The sequence below is a fragment of the Hydra vulgaris genome, chromosome 08 (assembly GCF_038396675.1).
Source record: "Hydra vulgaris chromosome 08, alternate assembly HydraT2T_AEP".
Taxonomy (NCBI): domain Eukaryota; kingdom Metazoa; phylum Cnidaria; class Hydrozoa; order Anthoathecata; family Hydridae; genus Hydra; species Hydra vulgaris.
Window position 1 is genome coordinate 34,132,501 of NC_088927.1, and position 20,362 is coordinate 34,152,862.

The 20,362-nt window shown below is 25.4% G+C and overlaps 1 protein-coding gene across 2 annotated transcripts in view; it reads right to left on the bottom strand.

The window, feature by feature from the left end:
• The window catches only part of LOC100210457 (serine/threonine-protein kinase SMG1), a 125,666-nt gene that overhangs the window by 83,326 nt on the left and 21,978 nt on the right, over window positions 1–20,362 (bottom strand). The window contains exons 8-19 of one of the 2 annotated variants that reach the window (XM_065803500.1): window positions 17,896–17,972; window positions 17,732–17,804; window positions 12,327–12,424; window positions 9,655–9,743; window positions 9,444–9,528; window positions 7,433–7,505; window positions 7,199–7,347; window positions 6,450–6,628; window positions 6,239–6,320; window positions 5,775–6,127; window positions 981–1,096; window positions 707–896 (exon numbers count right to left, since the gene is read on the bottom strand). In XM_065803500.1, the coding sequence (XP_065659572.1) occupies window positions 707–896; window positions 981–1,096; window positions 5,775–6,127; window positions 6,239–6,320; window positions 6,450–6,628; window positions 7,199–7,347; window positions 7,433–7,505; window positions 9,444–9,528; window positions 9,655–9,743; window positions 12,327–12,424; window positions 17,732–17,804; window positions 17,896–17,972 (1,564 nt within the window). Of the gene's footprint in view, window positions 1–706; window positions 897–980; window positions 1,097–5,774; window positions 6,128–6,238; window positions 6,321–6,449; window positions 6,629–7,198; window positions 7,348–7,432; window positions 7,506–9,443; window positions 9,529–9,654; window positions 9,744–12,326; window positions 12,425–15,520; window positions 15,619–17,731; window positions 17,805–17,895; window positions 17,973–20,362 lie in introns of both variants that reach the window. The other variant, XM_065803499.1, reaches the window with a different exon arrangement.

Sequence of the window (20,362 nt, forward strand, 5' to 3'; positions counted from 1 at the left end):
ACTTACTTGTAGCAGCAGGCTACATGATGTAGCAATACTCTGTGCATAGTTTAAAGAAAAAAGGAACACTCCTTCCATGTTTTACTTATTTGTCAGCCAATGTAGCAACACTACTTGCATGTTTTAAAAATACTATAAAAAAATAAAAAAACAAAAGAAAAAATACCATTAATTAAAAAAACTTTCTAGACATTATTATTGCGGTTTTTTAAAAAACAATAAATCTCAATGTACTTCTGCATTATTCTATTATTTTAACTTTTAAATGACATTAAAATGTTGCTTAATAGTTGATGTAACTTAAACTAAAAAAAAACCCTTGAAAGAGACTTTTTTTTAATAATAAAGTTTTTATTGACTACGATATAAGGATATATACATACATATATCAGGGTGAACGCCAGGAATTTTTAACTGGGTTTTTGCGATATTGGGAATATTTATTGTTATTGCTCTACAAAATATTGGGAACTTTCATTGATTTTGTCCTATTACTTCAACACTAAAAAAAAACCCATTGAATTCTGCAGTATACGCAGTACCATTGGTCTGGCTTACGCCCTGTGTATATATGTGTGTGTGTGTGTATATATATATATATATATATATATATATATATATATATATATATATATATATATATATATATATATATATATATATATATATATATAAAACCAGAGAATATCAGTAGGAAATGTTTTACCTGGCAAGAATGTCAGCTGGAAATGTTAAAATCATTTTAAAATACTTTTCTTGAAGATTTTTATTTGTCAAGTGTGGCAAACATTCCGCCAATAACTTTCCCAAAACTATAGGATTGATAAGTCCAGTACTTGTGACTTTTATTATGGAATTTGCAATTTCATCTCTAATTGATTGATCAACATCATATGCTTCAAAAAAAAAGGATTAAAAATAATGAACAAAAATATATTAAGATCATTTTTTTTTAAATTTATTATAAAAAATTTGCTTACAAAGAACAACTAGCGCATTAACTACTTGTGTAACATTCCATTGGCGTTTCTGTAAATCCATAGGCAGAGCTGCTATTGAGTTAATGATGTCACTTAACCATATGCTACACAAACATCTTTAAAAAAAAACATTTTAACTCAATAAATTTATATTATTACTAAATGTTGGTTAATGAAAGTAAAATCAACTAACTTATATTTTACTCACTATAAAAAGTAATTTAAAACTCAACCAAAAAACTTTATTGTTATAAATCATTTTTTAAAAACAAAAAAATCAGAAAAGAAATTTCAATAGTTTATGCTATCAAGTGCAGATAACATATGCATTACATGTAACAAGAGCAGATAACATAAGCACTACATGTAACAAGAGAAGATAATATATGCATTACATGTAACAAGAGCAGATAACATATGCATTACATGTAACAAGCGCAGATAACATATGCATTACATGTAACAAGCGCAGATAACATAAGCATTACATGTAACAAGCGCAGATAACATATGCATTACATGTAAAAAGTGCAGATAACATATGCATTACATGTAACAAGCGCAGATAACATAAGCATTACATTTAACAAGCGCAGTTAACATATTACATGTAACAACCGTAATTTACAAAACTTTACTGGTAATTTGTGATTTTTTATTATGTACAGATATATAAAAATAATGTGTTATAAATGTTCAAGAATGTAAGTGTGTTTATCTTCTTGTCAATAACATTACAATCTTAAGAGTTTAAAGTATTCTTTTGTTAAAACTTAACGCATGAGTAAAGTTGACAACTATTATTAAAAATTTTTTTTAATAATATACATTTTGGCTTGTTTGGCAACTTCAATTAATAGATTTTATTTAGATGCTGGTGTTTTTTATTGTTAATGAAAATTCTTATGTTATACTTTGTTTCAAAGATCTATAACATTTAATGGATTAAAATTTAATTTGGTATTAATATCATCATTCAGAAATAAGAGATTTAGATATATGTAAACAATGCACACAAAAAACAAAAAACAAAAAACAGCATGTGAAAGTACTTGTAATTTACATGTCCATCAAACACCCCAACATAAAATTTTAAAAAGAAATATATAAAATTTAATAAAAAAAATATAAATATTTTAAAAAGAAAATCAATCAAAAGAACAGGCAGTTGTTATAACATTAAAAACTATTTTCTTTTAAAAAAATAAAAATTATTATAAACCTCTTGAAGCTGTACTTTCAAAAATGATTGCTAAAGATGGCATTCCTTTCAATAAACATCTGAATTTTTAAATCTTCAGATGTAAAACATTATATATCTGAAAATTGAAACATGCTATTGAAAGCATAAAGCCTACAGAAAAATGCCAAAATCACCACAAAAAAAAAAAAATCCCAAAACCATTAAAAAACATGTAATGAATTATGCAGATAAAATAAAGAAAATAGTTTCAAAGGAAATTTTACAGAATAAGCCTCATAACAAAGCATATATTTTACAGAATAAGCTTAATAACAAAGCATATAGCCTTACAACAGATGAGTGGACATCCTATTAAAATAGTCAATATATAAATACTAATATTCATGGAAATGATGGTCTCAGATTGTTGAGTCAAATTCATGGTCTGCTGAGAGATGTGCAGAATAAATTGAAAAGAAGCTAGAAGATATTAATAAAGCCTTGTCAAATATTGTTTGCATAACATTAAACAAAACTGCCATTAATAAGAGAAAAGTAAAACTAATTGCATCAGTTATGTCTTAAGCATTGACCGCCAATTAGAAATCATAGAAGTTCTTTATAATATTAGCATCACTTTTATTTTTTGTTCAAATTTAACAAAAATGGCAGTGAAACAATTTTTAAATCTACTTCTTTTTATCTTCTACTACAACTAAAAAATTTATAAATTGGTATGTTTAATTAATTGCAAATAGAAAAAAAATTAAAAGTATTCAATTTGTGGAGAAAACAGAATTAGCCTCATTTACGTTATATACAAGAAAAAACAGCAAGTAATTTGTTTTTACATTCATTTAATATTTAGTATCGCTTCCTGAGTATTAATTACTTTAAATATGCGACTTGACATATTAGTTCCAAGATTTTGGATAGTTTCTATAGATATTTCATTCCAAGCTTCTCTGATACAAGTTTTCAGCTCCAATGTGGATTCAAATTACTTACCATTTTTATAAACCTTTCTAGAAAGTATTCCCCATAGATTCTCAATCGGGTTTAGATCAGGACTGCATGCAGATCATTCAATTACATGAATATTTTTTATGTAAACCAAGCTTTTGTTAGATTTGAATTATGGGTAGCAGCGTTGCCTTATTGAAAACTGAAATTTTCACCCATCAATTCTTTACCATGTTCAAGCAAACTAATTTCTAATAAGTTAATGTAGTCCTGTGAATTTTTTTTTTTAAATCTATGCCAGTAGAAGTTTTCCAGCAAAGGAAAAAGCCCCCTAAACCATAACAGTTTCACCGCCAATGTTAAAACTCAGCTAAGTTTCTGCCTGTTTTCGAAGTTTTTGCCAGTAATATTGATAGCCATCAGGACCATCTAGATTGAACTTTTTTTCACCACTAAAAGAAAACTTGATGCCACTCTTCTTGCCAAGATAGGTGTTTTTTTGCAAATTGTAATCTAGCTTCTTCATGATGAACAGTAAGTTTTGGTTTTGGTTTAAGCTTTTTCCAAACTGTGTTTGGATCTTCATGTAAGGTTTGTCTCACACGTTGAAGGTAATAGTTACAGGTAATTGTAAATCAGTACAAATTGGAGATGCAGTCATATGCTGAGCAGCCGAACGACATACAATAGGTTGTTTAGTACAATTATTAATTTTACATTTGCCACCACTTCTCTTAACGCCCATTAATTAAGTTCCATAATTAACGCCCATTTGGAGGTAATTATTAATCACTTTTGGAGATCTTTTGATTTTTTTTAATCATTTTTCAATTAGATAAGCCTGAACCTTTGTATGCTTTGATTAAAGCTGTTTCTTTAATTGTTAAACGCTTACCGCATCCCATTTCAAATTCATTATGAGTAGTGGTTTCACAGTCTTTGTTTAACTTACAAATAATAATAAAAAATTAAGTCACAAATGCATATCACCAGATCAAAATATGCAAGTAAACTGAAAATAATTATTGATGAGGCTAATTCTATTTGTTACCGCAAGTATCAAGTATCATACATTTTATAATTTTGTCAAACGTACCGCAATTTAATTATGCTATATTATAATCTAAAAAGTTGTTGTTTGTAACAATAATTATATATGTGTGGATACAAAATATGCGCCACACAAATTTGCTAACAGATTTACAAAATATTGGAATAGAACATGGTGAAACTAATTCTATTTTCTCTACTGTATTAGCATAACAGATGTTCAAGATGTTAATGAGTTTGATGGTAATGTATTACTTTTTTTTTTTTTTTGTTATTCACCTCCTTAAGGCCAAGAAGGCCACTACAAATGAGGAGGCTACTTAATAGTGGTTATAACCCTCTCTCAACTCTATAACTCCGAAACACAAACCTCGACGAACAAGGCCGCTGCGCGGAGAAACAAGTAGAGCGCGGTACTACCAGGGACGTGGTGGGGATCGAACTCAAAACCTCTCGCTTATGAAGCAAGCGCTTTACCACTACACGACTACCGCTACTTAATGCTGATATTCTGGTTCTGATCATTCAGAAATTGAAACTTTGAGGGAGACCACAAAGCTAATGACACTGTCAAACTTTTTCTACAAAACGCAGAGTTAAATTGTTTAATCAAAAAAATCAGAATAATTTCTCTTATTTTAGACTGTAAAACAATATAAAGTAGTTTATTTAGCAGTCGGGAAATATTTCTAAAACTTAGATGAAAAATTTGAAAAAATCTAATGGATTTAAAAATGGACATGAAATGCAAAGTAAAATTACTCTCAAATAAAATATCAAGCTTACACTAAGTTGCCAGTTAAAACTCTCTGCACTGAAAAAGTTAATTTATATGAAGCCAATCCTACACTAAAATTTATGCTAGATGAATTCAGTAACCAAAACACATTTTTAAGCATTGCACAAAAAAAAGACTTTATGTTGTATTGAAAAAAAGAATGAATATGTTGTATTTTTAAATTTTAAACATGTTTCATTGTATAACAAACTCTAGTTTGTTTTTTTCTGTTTAAGATAATTAGGCCTTTTTAAACATCAGCATCCAAGTCACATTTATTAAAAGTATTGTTGACATTGTAGAAAGCATCTTGTACAACTATATCTGACAATAGTATTTAGAGACACTCAAATGAATCAAATAAAGACTCAAATAACATCATTATATGTTAAATCAAATGCTGATTTTTCTATGAAGGAAAAAACTTCATCTTCTTATTAATAAAAAAAAGACATGAATCAAGTAATAACTGTTTTAGAAGTAACAAAGTTATAAAAAAAAAATTTTTAACAAGAAAATATACGAGGGAAGTACATTCAAATATTTTTTGATAATTTAATGACCACTTGTCTAACAAGTGTTAAACCTTTTTTTGATAACATCAGATAATTTAAGCTTTCTTAAACATTATTTTTTACTTTAAAAAATGTTATTTAATAAAAATGGTATTACATCCCTATATCTAGATTATTTTATTGATATCAAAAAATTTACTGGTAATTTACCAAAATAAATAAATCTTAAAAAATAAATTACAAGTAAACTTAAATAAATTTACAAACCCTACACCATACCTAAAAAACACACCACAAAAACTTACTTGGTGTCAACAGATGTAAACTGGCTGGTAGATATTTTGCATAACATTTTAATTAAATGTTGAGATTCAAAAGAATGAATGGCACTTTTTGTTTTTGAACTAGGTATAAAATGATTACACCTTTGTGAATGCACAAAGAGACAGCTAAGTATTGAAAATTGCACTGCTGGATAATTAATAACAAGTTGTTCATCTGTAGGATCAAGGCTTTCAGTTAACAAACTATAAGTGGTTGGATCAACTCTCCAAGCACCAGTAACTGATGACTTAAAAGTAGCAATTTCAGCAAGAGCAGATAAATCAAATATGACAATACAGTATGCATCATTTGTAGAAATGCTTTCTTCTTCAAGCTGTTACAAAATAAAATTTGGCTTTTTTATTAAAAAGTTTTCTATAAAAAAATAATATTTAATACTAAGAAGAAAAAGTATATAATAATAAAAAAAATTATTAACAGTTACTTTGGTTTCAGATAAAATCTCTTGATCACTAACACTTCTAACCAAAATGTTGTACGCCATTTTGATGTCATCGACAACATATCTAAACATTGATAAAAAGAATACAATTGCAAAGAAACAGATTTAGAGTAAAATAAAAACAGACTTTAATAACAGCAGGTATAGATAAGAATTAGTATGTCAACAATATTAATGTCAACAATTTACTTACTTATAAACAGCTTCCAAAAATGGTATGTTTTTTATGCTCAATAAGGTTTGGAATATCTTTAGTATTATTTTTAAAATGTCAGGATCAACATGACATCTAAGTGTCATAAAAGGTTTTTTTGGTTGTAAAAGCTCTGGAATTATACCCATTGGCAGTGATTGACCTACATTAGTAATTATCTAAATGAAAATGGCATCTGAATAAACACAGATTAAACAGTTGGAAACAAAAATGTTCAGAAAATTTAACATTAAAATAAAACTAACATTACAACTAACAGACTAGTCATTGAATATTATTATAAGAATAGATATGAAATAAAAATATAAAATACTTAAACTATTGGCCTAAAACCATAACAAAGAATATAAATGAATAATAAACACAACAAAATGATGTTTAAAAAAAAAAAAATTAATATTAAATATCAAACAAACAAGCCTAGATGAAAAAGATAGATGTAGGGAGACTAGTATTACATGGCTCAAATACATGAGTCTATTAGATAGCTAATCAAATACATGAGTCTAATAGATAGATAATCAAATACATGAGTCAAACAGATAGCCAGTCTAGTAAGCATATGCAACTCTAGTGACTAGAGTTGCATATGCCAACATGTTATTCTTTATTTTTCTAACTTGAAACTATGGTTTTACTAGGATTTAGTTTATTCATTATTGCATCATTATTTAAATATTTTTTCAAAAAAAGATAAAATCATTAAAGAGATATTACTAAAAATATACCTCAATTAAATGAAGAGCAGACTTGAGTAAATCATAAGATAGATAATGGTTGCATCCTAGTTGAGAGTTTACAAAACCAACCAACTTCACACAGCACATGCTTATATTATGGCCCAATAAACCAACTAACACCGTTAAACATTTATTTGCTTGAAAAAAAAAATTTTAAACTATTAGATAAATTTAAAATTTCTTGACGAAACAACTTACGCATAATCCAATTTGAAATTCAACCTGAACTGAGAAGCTTTTCGTATTTAAGATCGTAACCACAAATATCAACACAATGTATAATTCGATCAACAGTCTAAATAAAAAAATTATTATTAAATTTTAAATTAAACACATAAATTAATAAACATTAAAAATATTACTTAGTTAAATTCTTTATTTTATTAAGTTAAATGATTATTTAAAAATTGACAATTATTTTCAATCTTTTGAAAATAAATGTCAATTTAAAAAGATAATAAATTACTTAATAAAAAAAAAATTAAAAAATATATATACTTTAACAATTTAAACCATATACTTGAAAAGTTCAATTGAATTCATCAAGAGACATTAAGTCTGAATGAAGACATTTATTGTACTTCAGAAGACATTAAGAATGCTATTTATCCCAAAAAGGAGAGAAAAGTTAATTTCTTGATAACTGTAATGGCTATAATTATCAACTTTGTTACATTGACATAAGTAAAAAGATATATTAACTGAAATTTTTGAAAATAATGCAGACTAATAGCAAAAAAGAAAATATTATATAAAAAAAGTTAATACTCATAGAATCATAATAGGCATGGTGCCTATAGTAATAACCCACTGCCTAGAAGGTGTTTTTTTGGAAAACTACAAAGACTCACCCTGGAATTTGTTCATTGCAATATAAATAACAAGAAAAATATAACTTTAACTTTGTTTAATTTATATTCAGTTTGGGAAATTGGTTCAAATATTCACCTTTAATTAAAGTTTTAGCCATTTTAACGTTTTTTACTGTCTCGTTTATATCTTTCATAGCCTTTTTATTTTTAAGGAATATTATTTTATCAACAATAAACAATTGGGAACATAATCAGAACAGTTTTTATTTTGTATTTTTCATAGCAAGCTGTTTTTAATTAAATAAATCGCACAGAAAATTATAAAATTAGATATTCATTTTATAATATAATCACATCTTTTTACATTTCTCTTATTCTCTTTTCGATTTTGGTTCTTTGCCAAAATGAATTTGTGTCTCTTTTCTTGACCATAAACCTGCTTAGGAGCTTTGGAGGTTAGTTTTAGGGCTCTCTCAATGGATCGAGAATTGTTAGGAAAATCAATTAGGCAAAGTTTTGTCCAGATTCAAATGTCTCTCTAACTCTTTCTAAAGTTGCGCTAAGTGTCGTTGGTGGCTCAATCTGAATCTCATCAACAAAAATAAGAAAATCCCAAGAACTAGAATCAAAATTTATTTTCACGACCAATTTTGGCTTAAGCTGAGTTTATTATAGAAATTTGGTTAAGAGCTTCATTTCTTATATGCATACTTTCATCCTGCTTGATAGCAAACCACATTACACAGTAAACTTGCACATTATACTTAGTTACTGCTAATAGCTCAAGAGATGGCTCCTTATTCCTAACATATAACATCATAATTCTGAGAGCTAAAGTTAGTCATCTAGTATGGCAAACTGGTCCAGGTTTTTTTGGAACAAAGTTTTCAGAAATAAAACCTTTTGAAATACCAAATTGAAACAATGGCTGTTCATGAAGTGTTAGATTAGATGCAGTTTCCCCGATTGGCCCCTTGAAAGAATTGGACTAATTGTTTTTCCATCTATATCTAATATGATGTGTCACAGTGGCAGTTCATTCTGATGCAGCAAACATCCTAAAAGGTGTAAGTTTTTGGTTTTAAACTCTGAACACTGTTGTATTCTAATAAAACATTAACAGTAGCATTTACCATGGTTGCACCAATTCCATTAGGTATAACAACATGAAAGGGTACAAAAATTTAAACTGACTTCACCAGACATATCAAACAATGGTGTAATTAAATATTGATAGAAAAAACATTGTTTTCCAATGGTGGAAAACTGTGGTAATAAAAATGCAAATGAAAACTAATTGAAACTGCATGTACCAGCAAAAAAATAGCCACAAGCCAGCATTTTTTGTGGACTTGAAAATTAGTGAAAATTATAAAAAGAGTTGTTGAGCATCATTATTTTATACTGGTTAAACTAATTACCTCTACAACATAATTTCCAGTAATCTTTGCTTCTCTCCCAGGACTAAAATATTCACCTAATCCTGTCACAACCGTAGTAAAAACCCTATAAAACAATTAAAATTGTAAAAAATCTAAATGCTTCTAATTTCATCTAATAAAAAAAGAAACAATATAAATCTATTTTTATATTCTCTTGACACAAAAATAAAAAAATCTCATAACACGTTACCCGGTAAGAGCAGTAAGTTTTGATAATGATACTAAAGGAGATGGTGTATCTTCTTTACTAAACTTGCAATTTGTAATACCACCTAACTCCTATAAATATGTGAACTATATTCAAATATACATGTTTATACAAATGCAAGTTTCTATAAACAATTTATATATATGTCTAAACATTTTTATATATATGTCTAAACATTTATATATATATATATATATATATATATATATATATATATATATATATATATATATATATATATATATATATATATATATATATATATATATATATATAAATATATATATATCTTTTATATAGAAATTTGTTGAAATTTAATTGAAAATTATATAAAAGTTTGAAATTCAATGCCAGCAAGCGAAAAAGCGCTGACAAGATGGTCATTTTTAAGATTTAAAAAATTCTTTTTTATCTATTTAAATTAAAATAAAAATAACGAAAAGAATTCTTCGAATAAATACTAAATAAAATAAATAAAAAAGTGGAAAAAAAAGCCACATTTCATAAAAGTTAACAATAATAACAAATGAAAAAAAAAGTATTGTTACAATTTAAAACAAAACGCTTTTATTTTTTTGGCAAGCGCTTTTTTATACATTTGCCAAAGTTTATATATATATATATATGTATATATATATATATATATATATATATATATATATATATATATATATATATATATATATATATACATATATATATATATATATATATATATATATATATATATATATATATATATATATATATATATATATATATATATATATACACACACACATATATTTACACAAGACTTCTGGTATTTATTTACACAAATCTTCTGTTTGGCAAGCACTTTCACATTCAAGCCTTTTTGCACTTGCCCATATGCATGTAAATGCTTTAGTGATGAAAATTCATGGTAATGCTTTTATGTTCAAATTTTTTTATTTAGAATAATTAAATGAATAATAAAACATTTAATTTACTGTTTTTATTTTAGTTATTTTATTTAGAATTTAAATTAAACTTTTTTTTTATTGCCATTTTTATTTTAAATATTTTATTAAGAATGTAAATAAAATGCATTTCTTTTTGTTTTCTTTGTTTCGAATTTAAAAAAACGTACCCTTTCGCTGTTTATATTTTAATGATTTCAATTATAACTTATCTAAATCATTATTTTTGCTGTTTGTTTTTTAAAATTTAAATGGCAAATAAAATGAATTTTTAAATCACACATGCTAGCCTTGCAATGACATTCAGCCAGCACCTATTTGTGCATTGGCATTAATCTTAAAACAAAGAATACTGACAAGGTAGGTATATAGAGGCCTTGTTAAGAACTGTTACGCCATGTGAATTTTACATAAGAAATGGCGATTTCACCTACACATTAAGCCATTTACATAACGCCAAAACTTTTTTCAATTAAATTTCTTAAACAGTCTTTTAAAATAGTTTATGCAAAAACATTAAGCAGTAATTAATTGCTGTAAAAAAAAATTTTCATCGCAATTGCAAAATAATTTTGTTTTTAGATTAAAAAACAGAGATAAGTTAAATAAATAATTTTCTACTTTTCTTTTTTTAAAAATTATTATACTTAAATTTATTGTTAAATATTAACAAATTTAAATTTATTAAATTTAATTTAAATTTTTTTAAAAATTTTAAATTAAACTTTTTTCGTTAATTTAAAATTTTTTTTTTTAATTTAAAATTCAAAATAAAAATTCTAAAACAATTTTAAAAAAATTTTAAAATATTTTATTTGAAAATAATTTTAAAATTTTATTTTAAAAATTTAAAATGATTTTAAAATTTAAATATTTTTTAAAATTTAAAATTTTAAAAAAAAAAAAAAATTTACAACTTTTTTTAACTTCAAAAAATTCCAAACATGTTTAAGAAAATTATTTTTATCATATTTAATTTTAGTTACTTTTTTATGTTCGTTTTACATTCAACTATTTTATTTATTTATAGTTTTATTTTTTTATTAATTAATTTATTTTTTATTAATTTATATATAGATTCAAATCAATAAATTTTTTTCATCTAGTTACAAAGGTACTTTATACTTATAACTGTATATAAAGCTTATAAACTGTCAACAAAATTAATTTAGAGAACTTTTTTAGTAAACTTTATAAAACAAATTTATGAAAAAATGATTTTTTTTAGTTTTGAAATTGCTTTTTAACAAAAGATTTTTCATTATCATTAAGTTTTAGATTGATCTTAGAATAAACGATTAGAAATGATTAACTAGTTTATGAGTAATAGATGATAATTTTGTTAAAGCCAAAATGTTAAAAATAAATTTGATAGTCTTACCCCCTCATTGAAAAAAAAAACAACTAAATTGTGAAAAAACAAACATAAGATGATAATTTTATGTTATAAATATAAGTTTAAATAACTATAAGTTTTTTAAAGTAAGGATCTTTTTTTTTTTTTTTCAAACAACATTTTTAAATTTCATTGATTATTTTTTTTTTAAACAATATTGTTCAATTTAAAAATATTTTATAAGGATTAAGACTTAAAATGATTTTTAACATGGTTTCAAAAGTAAATTTAATTAAAATGCAGTTCTTCAAAATACACAACAGACATAATTTAACTTTTTACGCTGACATAATTTAACAAACTTTATAAAAAGTTACCTCAGCATAAGCCTCCATATCTTCAAGAAACTGTCCTAGTAATGTTAAAGAAAACCGCATGTCTGAGACCCAATAAGGGTGAAAGCTTACAAGACAATCTAAAAATCAAATATGTTATTTCATAGGAGAAAAAAATGCATATAAATGTGTAAATTTATAATCATACTAATAGGGTATTTTTTACATTTTTATACTTTTTCAAAATAAATTTTTAAATTTTAACTGGAAACAAAAGACTCTAACTAGAAAAAAATTCATTGAAATATCCCAAATAAATTAATTTAAAATAACCAGATTTCTGTTTTAATATTCAGACGAGGTGCTTAAGATGAGGTGTTTAAGATGAGGTGCTTAAGATGAAGTGCTTAAGATGAGATGCTTCAGATGATGTGCTTAAGATAAAGTGCTTAAGATGAAGTACTTAAGATGAGATGCTTAAGATGAGGTGCTTAGGATGAAGTGCTTAAGATGAGGTGCTTAAGATAAGGTGCTTAAGATGAGGTGTTTAAGATAAGGTGCTTAAGATGAGATGCTTAAGATGAGGTGTATAAGATGAGGCATTTAAGATGAGATGCTTAAGATGTGGTGCTTAAGATAAGGTGCTTAAGATGAGGTGCTTTAATATGAGGTGCTTAAGATGAGATGCTTAAGATGAGGTGCTTAAGATAAGGTGCTTAAGATGAGGTACTTAAGATGAGGTGCTTAAGATAAAGTGCTTAAGATGAAGTGCTTAAGATGAGATGCTTAAGATGAGGTGCTTAGGATGAAGTGCTTAAGATGAGGCGCTTAAGATAAGGTGCTTAAGATGAGGTGCTTAAGATGAGGTGCTTAAGATGAAGTGCTTAAGATGAGGTGCTTAAGATGAAGTGCTTAAGATGAGGTGCTTAAGATGAGGTGTTTAAGATGAGGTTTTTAAGCATTTTAGAACATTACAGATAAAATATTTTTTTCATTAAAATGTGACAAAAACAAATATGTTTAGAATATTATTAACTGTAATATCATTATCACTATATATTATTGCCGAACTTAATACTGCTGTTACCCATACGTGCGCATTTGACACAGACTTTTTAGCATGCTTGGCCTTTTAATATTTCTCTTTATATTTTTGACCACACGATGAGGTATTCTTAAATCTTTATAATCTGTTAATATCTACATAATCAGTTATAAGATCGAAAACTTTGCCTCATCAAATTATTTCGTAATAAGATCGAAAACTTAACTTTAATTTGATGACTTCTGTAGTAAAGGATAAACCTTATGTTATTTTTAAATTAGTACAGTAACTTTTAAAGTCGGGTAACTTATTTAATTCAGGCATTTTAATAATAACACATTTAACAAAAAGTCTTTTGTCAATTGTATTTAAAGTGTATTAATCTGTAATTTTTATTTTTTAAAATTAGAAGACAATTATGACCTAGAAGACAATGCTCTTTGTGTTGTTGGTGTTTATCTCCAAAACCCTTGCATCTCACACAGTCAACTCTATGTTGCATGTTCAAGAACAAGATCGTTTAATACCTTATTTTAAAGAAATTAAAGAAAATCTGTTTGCTTTTATAATATAAAAAACTAGGTCATTTGATTGTTTGTTTTTTTAAAGCTGTTAAACATTATTACAAGGTAAAGGTCATTAAACAAATATATATATGTAAATATCTGGAATAATCTGATATCAGAAGCTGTAAATGCTGATAACATTTGTATTTTTAAAAATAAAATAAAATCCTGCAATTTCGATAAACACTGTGTCTTTAAAGTAAATGAATGAATGAAATCTTAAATGTTTCTATTATAAACTATATTTGTTCCAGATGTACTTTGTTTTCTTATTTAGGGGCATATTATCAATGTCCATTTATTGGACCTATATGTCCTTTAGAACATGTAATTTTTTAAACTTGTTCTAATAAATCTTTATTTATTTATTTACTTTGTCCCATTATTATAGTTATAGGCTTTCCGTTAGACAAACTTTTAGTCCTAAATACAAACTAATTAGACTTATATAATTAATGTTTAATTTACCACTGCTGCTGCCATTACTCATTTGTGTGTGTTTGACACAGAGTTTTTAAAGAAGATTAGTTACGCCTAGCTACATAAAATTTCACTTTTATGTAGCCATTTTTATGTATATATATATATTTCACTATATATATATATATATATATATATATATATATATATATATATATATATATATATATATATATATATATATATATATATATATATATATATATATATGTATATATATATATATATATATATGTATATATATATATATATATATATATATATATATATATATATATATATGTATATATATATATATATAGAGAGAGAGAGAGAGAGAGAGAGAGAGAGAGAGAGAGAGATGTGACGCATTTTTTTGGTTCTTGTTTTTTTGGGAAAAAAACGCAGGGGCCCGTTTTATTGGTTTTTTTGGAAAATATTTAAAAATACATCATTTAAGCTACTAAATTTAACTTTAATGGCAATACTATTAAACACATTTTAATTTCGGATTTATATAGGAAAACTAAGGTTGAATTTGACTAAAAATCTTTTTCTTTTGGTATGTTTAAAGGTAATTGTTTTATTGTTAATGTTTAGGTTAACACGGTTATAGCAGTCCTGTATAAAAAATTAATAGTTAATTTTATCTTCCTCTATTTAATTTTTATTGACTTTATTGTTATATATTGACACAATGACACAATAAACACTTCTTATCTAAATTTATTATACTTAACTATATTTACTTAATTTTAATTACTATTTGATATATATATATATATATATATATATATATATATATATATATATATATATATATATATATACATATATATTTAATATTTGATATATATATATATTAATATTATTATTATTATTAATTCACTGTACTCATAAAGTTTTGAGTTGCAAATAAAAAATTATAAGCAACTTTAAAAGCTCTTTTTAATAATCAATTATGTTCTTTATTTAATTATATTTAAATTTTAGATATTTTGCATAACATAGTAAATTTTAATTATAAAAATGAGTAAAGCAGGCCATACAGGAGAAAGAAATAAAACTGTAGTTATCAATTTATTTATACCTGTGAAACAAATTAGCAAAATGGAAAGAGTTAAATGTTCCTTTTGCTTTGATATTATGTCTTTATAAAAAGTTACCTCAGCATAAGCCTCCATATCTTCAAGAAACTGTCCTAGTAATGTTAAAGAAAACCGCATGTCTGAGACCCAATAAGGGTGAAAGCTTACAAGACAATCTGTAGTTATCAATTTATTTATACCTGTGAAACAAATTAGCAAAATGGAAAGAGTTAAATGTTCCTTTTGCTTTGATATTATGTCTAAAAATGGAACTCGAATGACTAAGCATATTGAAAAATGTCGAAAATATTCTGAAGAAATAAAAAGTCTATATGCAAATAAATTAGGTCATAGTCAAAAACAGCAAGACTCTTCTGGAGATGCTGAACCGAAAGCAAAAATCGACGATCTGATTCTTTTGGAACATCCTCTTCTGAATCAATTTGTAGAAGTAAAACACCAAGTTCCGTGTTTGACAGCATGACAAAAACTGAAAAGGTGTGTATTTTTAAATTTTAAGATTTATTTGAACAATTAACTGATATGGTAACTAGCTTTTTAAAAATTCATGATGTATAGATTTAAGATTTGTTTCATGATTGACTGATGTACCAGTATGACATTATCTTTTGCAGGAACTGATTGATACACACCTAGTCAGAGCAATATATGCTAGTGGATCGCCACTTCATATAGTAGAAAAAAACTATTGGAACATCTTTTTGAACAAGTTACATCCTGTTTATAAGCTTCTGTCAAGACATGAAGTGTCAAATGTGTTATTAGATAATGAATTTTCAAGGATTTCAGCAAATGTTAAAGAAATGGTAGCAACTGCAGATTATTTTGGATTTATGTGTGATGAATGGAGCAATTTAAGGTACAGTAACAATTTATTATAATATTAGTTAATGCAATTATAGCTATATTATTTAGTTAATAAACAGATCATATTTGTTTATATGCTGTTCCTTCTTTACAGAAATGAAGCTATCATTAACTTTGTAATGACATTGCCTTCTTTATCACCCATTTTGTGGAAGACATTGCCTACAGGTAAAACCATAATTCTAGTACTGTATACAATGGATTTACTTAACAGACTGGTAGACTTTTAAAATATGCATATTATTTTATAATTAACTTTGATATTAAATTTATAACAAACAACACTGAAAACCATTTCAGTAAGCAGAAATAATATATCAGTAAATAGGTTTATAATACTTATATAGTACAGTATATATAATATATCCTAAACTGTTTTGTAGGAACATTAAGCCATTTTGGTGAATATATGGCAAATGAAATAAAGAAAGTTTTAGAAGAAATTAATCCTAACAAAGTTTTGAGCATTGTGACTGACAATGCTGCAAACATGAAAAATGCATGGACTCGTCTAAAAGATTGTTATCCCCATCTTCATTGCTATGGATGCATTTCACATGGTTTAAATTTACTTCACAGATTTTTTAAAATTGACAACTTTAAGTGTTTTGATGTCACAAGTAACTGATATTGTTAAAGAGATAAAAAAATTCTCATTTATCTGTTGCAGCATTTAGAGATATACAAAAAAAATCAGCTGGTGTAGTAACATGCATTTCCTTGAAACTACCTGTGCAAACTAGGTAATACAACTAAAAGTATAAATATAATGTGCATTACAAAAAAAAAATTAAACTATGTAATAGGGTGGCTCTTAAAACAACATTTTTAAAAAAAAACCTGTTCCTACCCCTTTACTTTGTTCTATATAATACTAAAACACTAGGTTTAAAATTTTTTTGAACAAAAAATTATTTTAGGGGTAGCTCAAGACCCTTAAAAATTTGACTGGTCCCTAAAATTTTGAAAATAAAAGTTCTTCTAAAGTATGTCAACCTGGTACTCAAAAGAAGCGAAATTATATAAAAACTTCAAAAACAGTAATCACTTTACAAAAGCATGTTTAAAAAAACTATTTTTTAAAAACTTAATAATAATGACTTTTTTTATTTTCAGCTTAAAAACAATAGTTTTTTTGCATTTATTTAAGAAAAAAATTATTTTTTTGTAAATTGATTATTATTTTTATAAGTTTTTATATAATTTCGCTTCTTTAATAATTTCCTTCTGAACTTAACGTATTTGTTTTATTAAAAGCATTTATTTTGACTTCAATCAAAATAGGTTTTATACTTTTCATAGAATAAAGATTATCAATTCTACAATGGTAGTTAATTTTATTCATTTTTTAAAAGCTCTCAACAACTTTTTCTATATGCATAAAAACTAAATTCAATTTACCTGCAGTTTTTTCAATAAGTAAATCATTCTGTGAAACATCAATATGCCACCCAACTAGAATATCTACAGCATCCTTAAAAATAAATTACTAACTTTAGTTTAAACTTATTTAATAAAAATTAATAATTAAAAAAACTAATTATTATATAACAAAATGTTTTTACTCTAAAGTAATCACTAAATATATGTGGGTAGTCATGCGCAACAATTTTTAAAATATCCAAAATTATGATCAGCAAATCTAAATTAAAAAAGTCATTTATATAAACTAGATTAGATAACTGAAAAAGATAAGTAGATATTATTAGTTATAAATTTATATAACTATATGTATAAACATGATACTATTATATTTTATATATATACATATATATATAAATATATATATATATATATATATATATATAAATATATATATATATATAAATATATATATATATATATATATATATATATAAATATATATATATATATATATATATATATATATATAATATATATATATATATATATATATATATATATATATATATATATATATATATATATATATATATATATATATATATATTCGCATATATCTAGTCTTTTCTTGCTCTTTTAAGGAATCCCAAACCTCCGAGACATGTTGTGCTCATATTAATGCAACCCTCGTAATTAGGAAAAATGAGGTTCAATCTTTTAGAGGTTGGCAAAAAAAATTTGATACAAAAGTCTTACCATAAAAATAGAAACAAGGTCGGCAATTTTAGGTCGGCAGTTAGGTCGGCATTGCCAAATCCCAACTCTAATTTCAAGGGTTGTTAATGGGAATGATAAAAAAATTGTTTGGCCTAATAATTTTTTATTAAAACAATAGAATAAATGCATACCAAGAAAAACTAACTTATTTATTTTGGTCGAAGCTTGTCTTCTTCATTTTGTTGTAGGCCAAAGAGTCGGCATAATATACGCCACAGTCTACAGACTTGATACTCTATTCAAGCGTGTTTTATTCCTAAGAGTTTTCGTACATGACGCCATTGATTTTTTTGTTTGTTTACATAATCGATCTTTTACACAAAAAAAAAATCAATGACGCCATGTTTGAAACTCTTAGAAATAAACGCGAATAAATTATCAAATCTTTAGATTGCAACGTATATTACGCTGACTTTTAGGCCTACAACAAAACGGAGAAGGCGAGCTTCGACTAAAGTAAAAAAGTTAGTTTTTCTTGGTATGCATTTATTCTTTTGTTTTAATCAAAAAAACTTAACCCAAACATTTTTTTAAATCATCCTCTTTAATATGAATAAAACATGTCTCAAAGGTTTGGGATCCCTTTAACTCTTTTCTTAGCTTAGCTAACTCAAAGTTAAAACATAAATAGTGGTTTTTGCTTTCTATTAACTTAGTGATTGCTTTCAGTCTTACCAAAGAATTTATTAAGCTAGAAACACCAACAAAAAAAAATTATCACTCGATACAAATTCTTCTCCATAAAGCAAAAAGGCAAATCCCTTTTAAAAACAGTTTGATATAGAATAAAAAATGAGATTTTTTTAAAATAAATTATATATTTTCATTTGTAGCCAATGGAAACATAATTTAATTTCAGATTATATCAATAGATAATCGAATAATCTGCAGAATCTAACTTTCAATTTTATAGAAGGTATTGAATTTAGATAACTTCTTCAATTCATTGATTTAAATTATCAATTAAGAGGAAGACATCGTTACTATTTGTGTTGAGCTGCATGATCTGTAAAATCTTTTTACAACTTTTGGTCAGAATCCAGTTCCAATGTTTCCTTTTTTAAGTTTGAAAGTGCTTGGCATTACTGAAGAATATGAGATTAAAATTATTATAAAGTGCCAATTCCTTGGTTGATACACAAGAAATGTTATTCATGAAAAACTTAATGAGATGCTACTAGAATAATCCTTAAAAAAATTCAAACATGAAACATCCAATGAAGATGGGTAATTTTCCTGATGTCAATTGTTCCATGCATAAGTTTAACTGTGTGAGCTATGTTAGATTTTAATGAAAAAATCAAAAACAACTTTTTATATGCTGTAAAATGATTCAAAAAAAGATTTATTGTGTCTATATGCTAGTAAGCACAACATTCCACAAATATTTATTGAAGAATGACTTTATATTCATAAACTAGTGTGATACACTTTAATGAACTCCCAAATGACATTTCATCTTTTCATCTTTTCTAAACAATATAGAATCTTTATTATAAACTAACAATTTAATCAACTTTATCATGAATTTCAATAATTCAAATTCTAGAACATTCATTACAATGAGAAAACAGAAAATAAAAAATGAAACATTTAAATCTGTATTATATTATACCATCGAGTAATTAAATTCAAAATCTGTAAATCTAGTAGAAGATAAAGATACTAAGGCTCCTACTTCAAAATAGGCTAAGTTAGAACTGCCACTAGAAAAATAAACTAAAAACAGATAGCAATTCCATTTCATCAAATTCAAGAATAGCAGTGATAATGATGTTAACACCACACTCCTTTACTTAATGAATAGAACAAAGAAAAATATATTCTTAGCAGCGAAAAAAAAATTCTCAACAGGAAAGATCCTTACAATGGTGGGGCAAGCTGCAATTT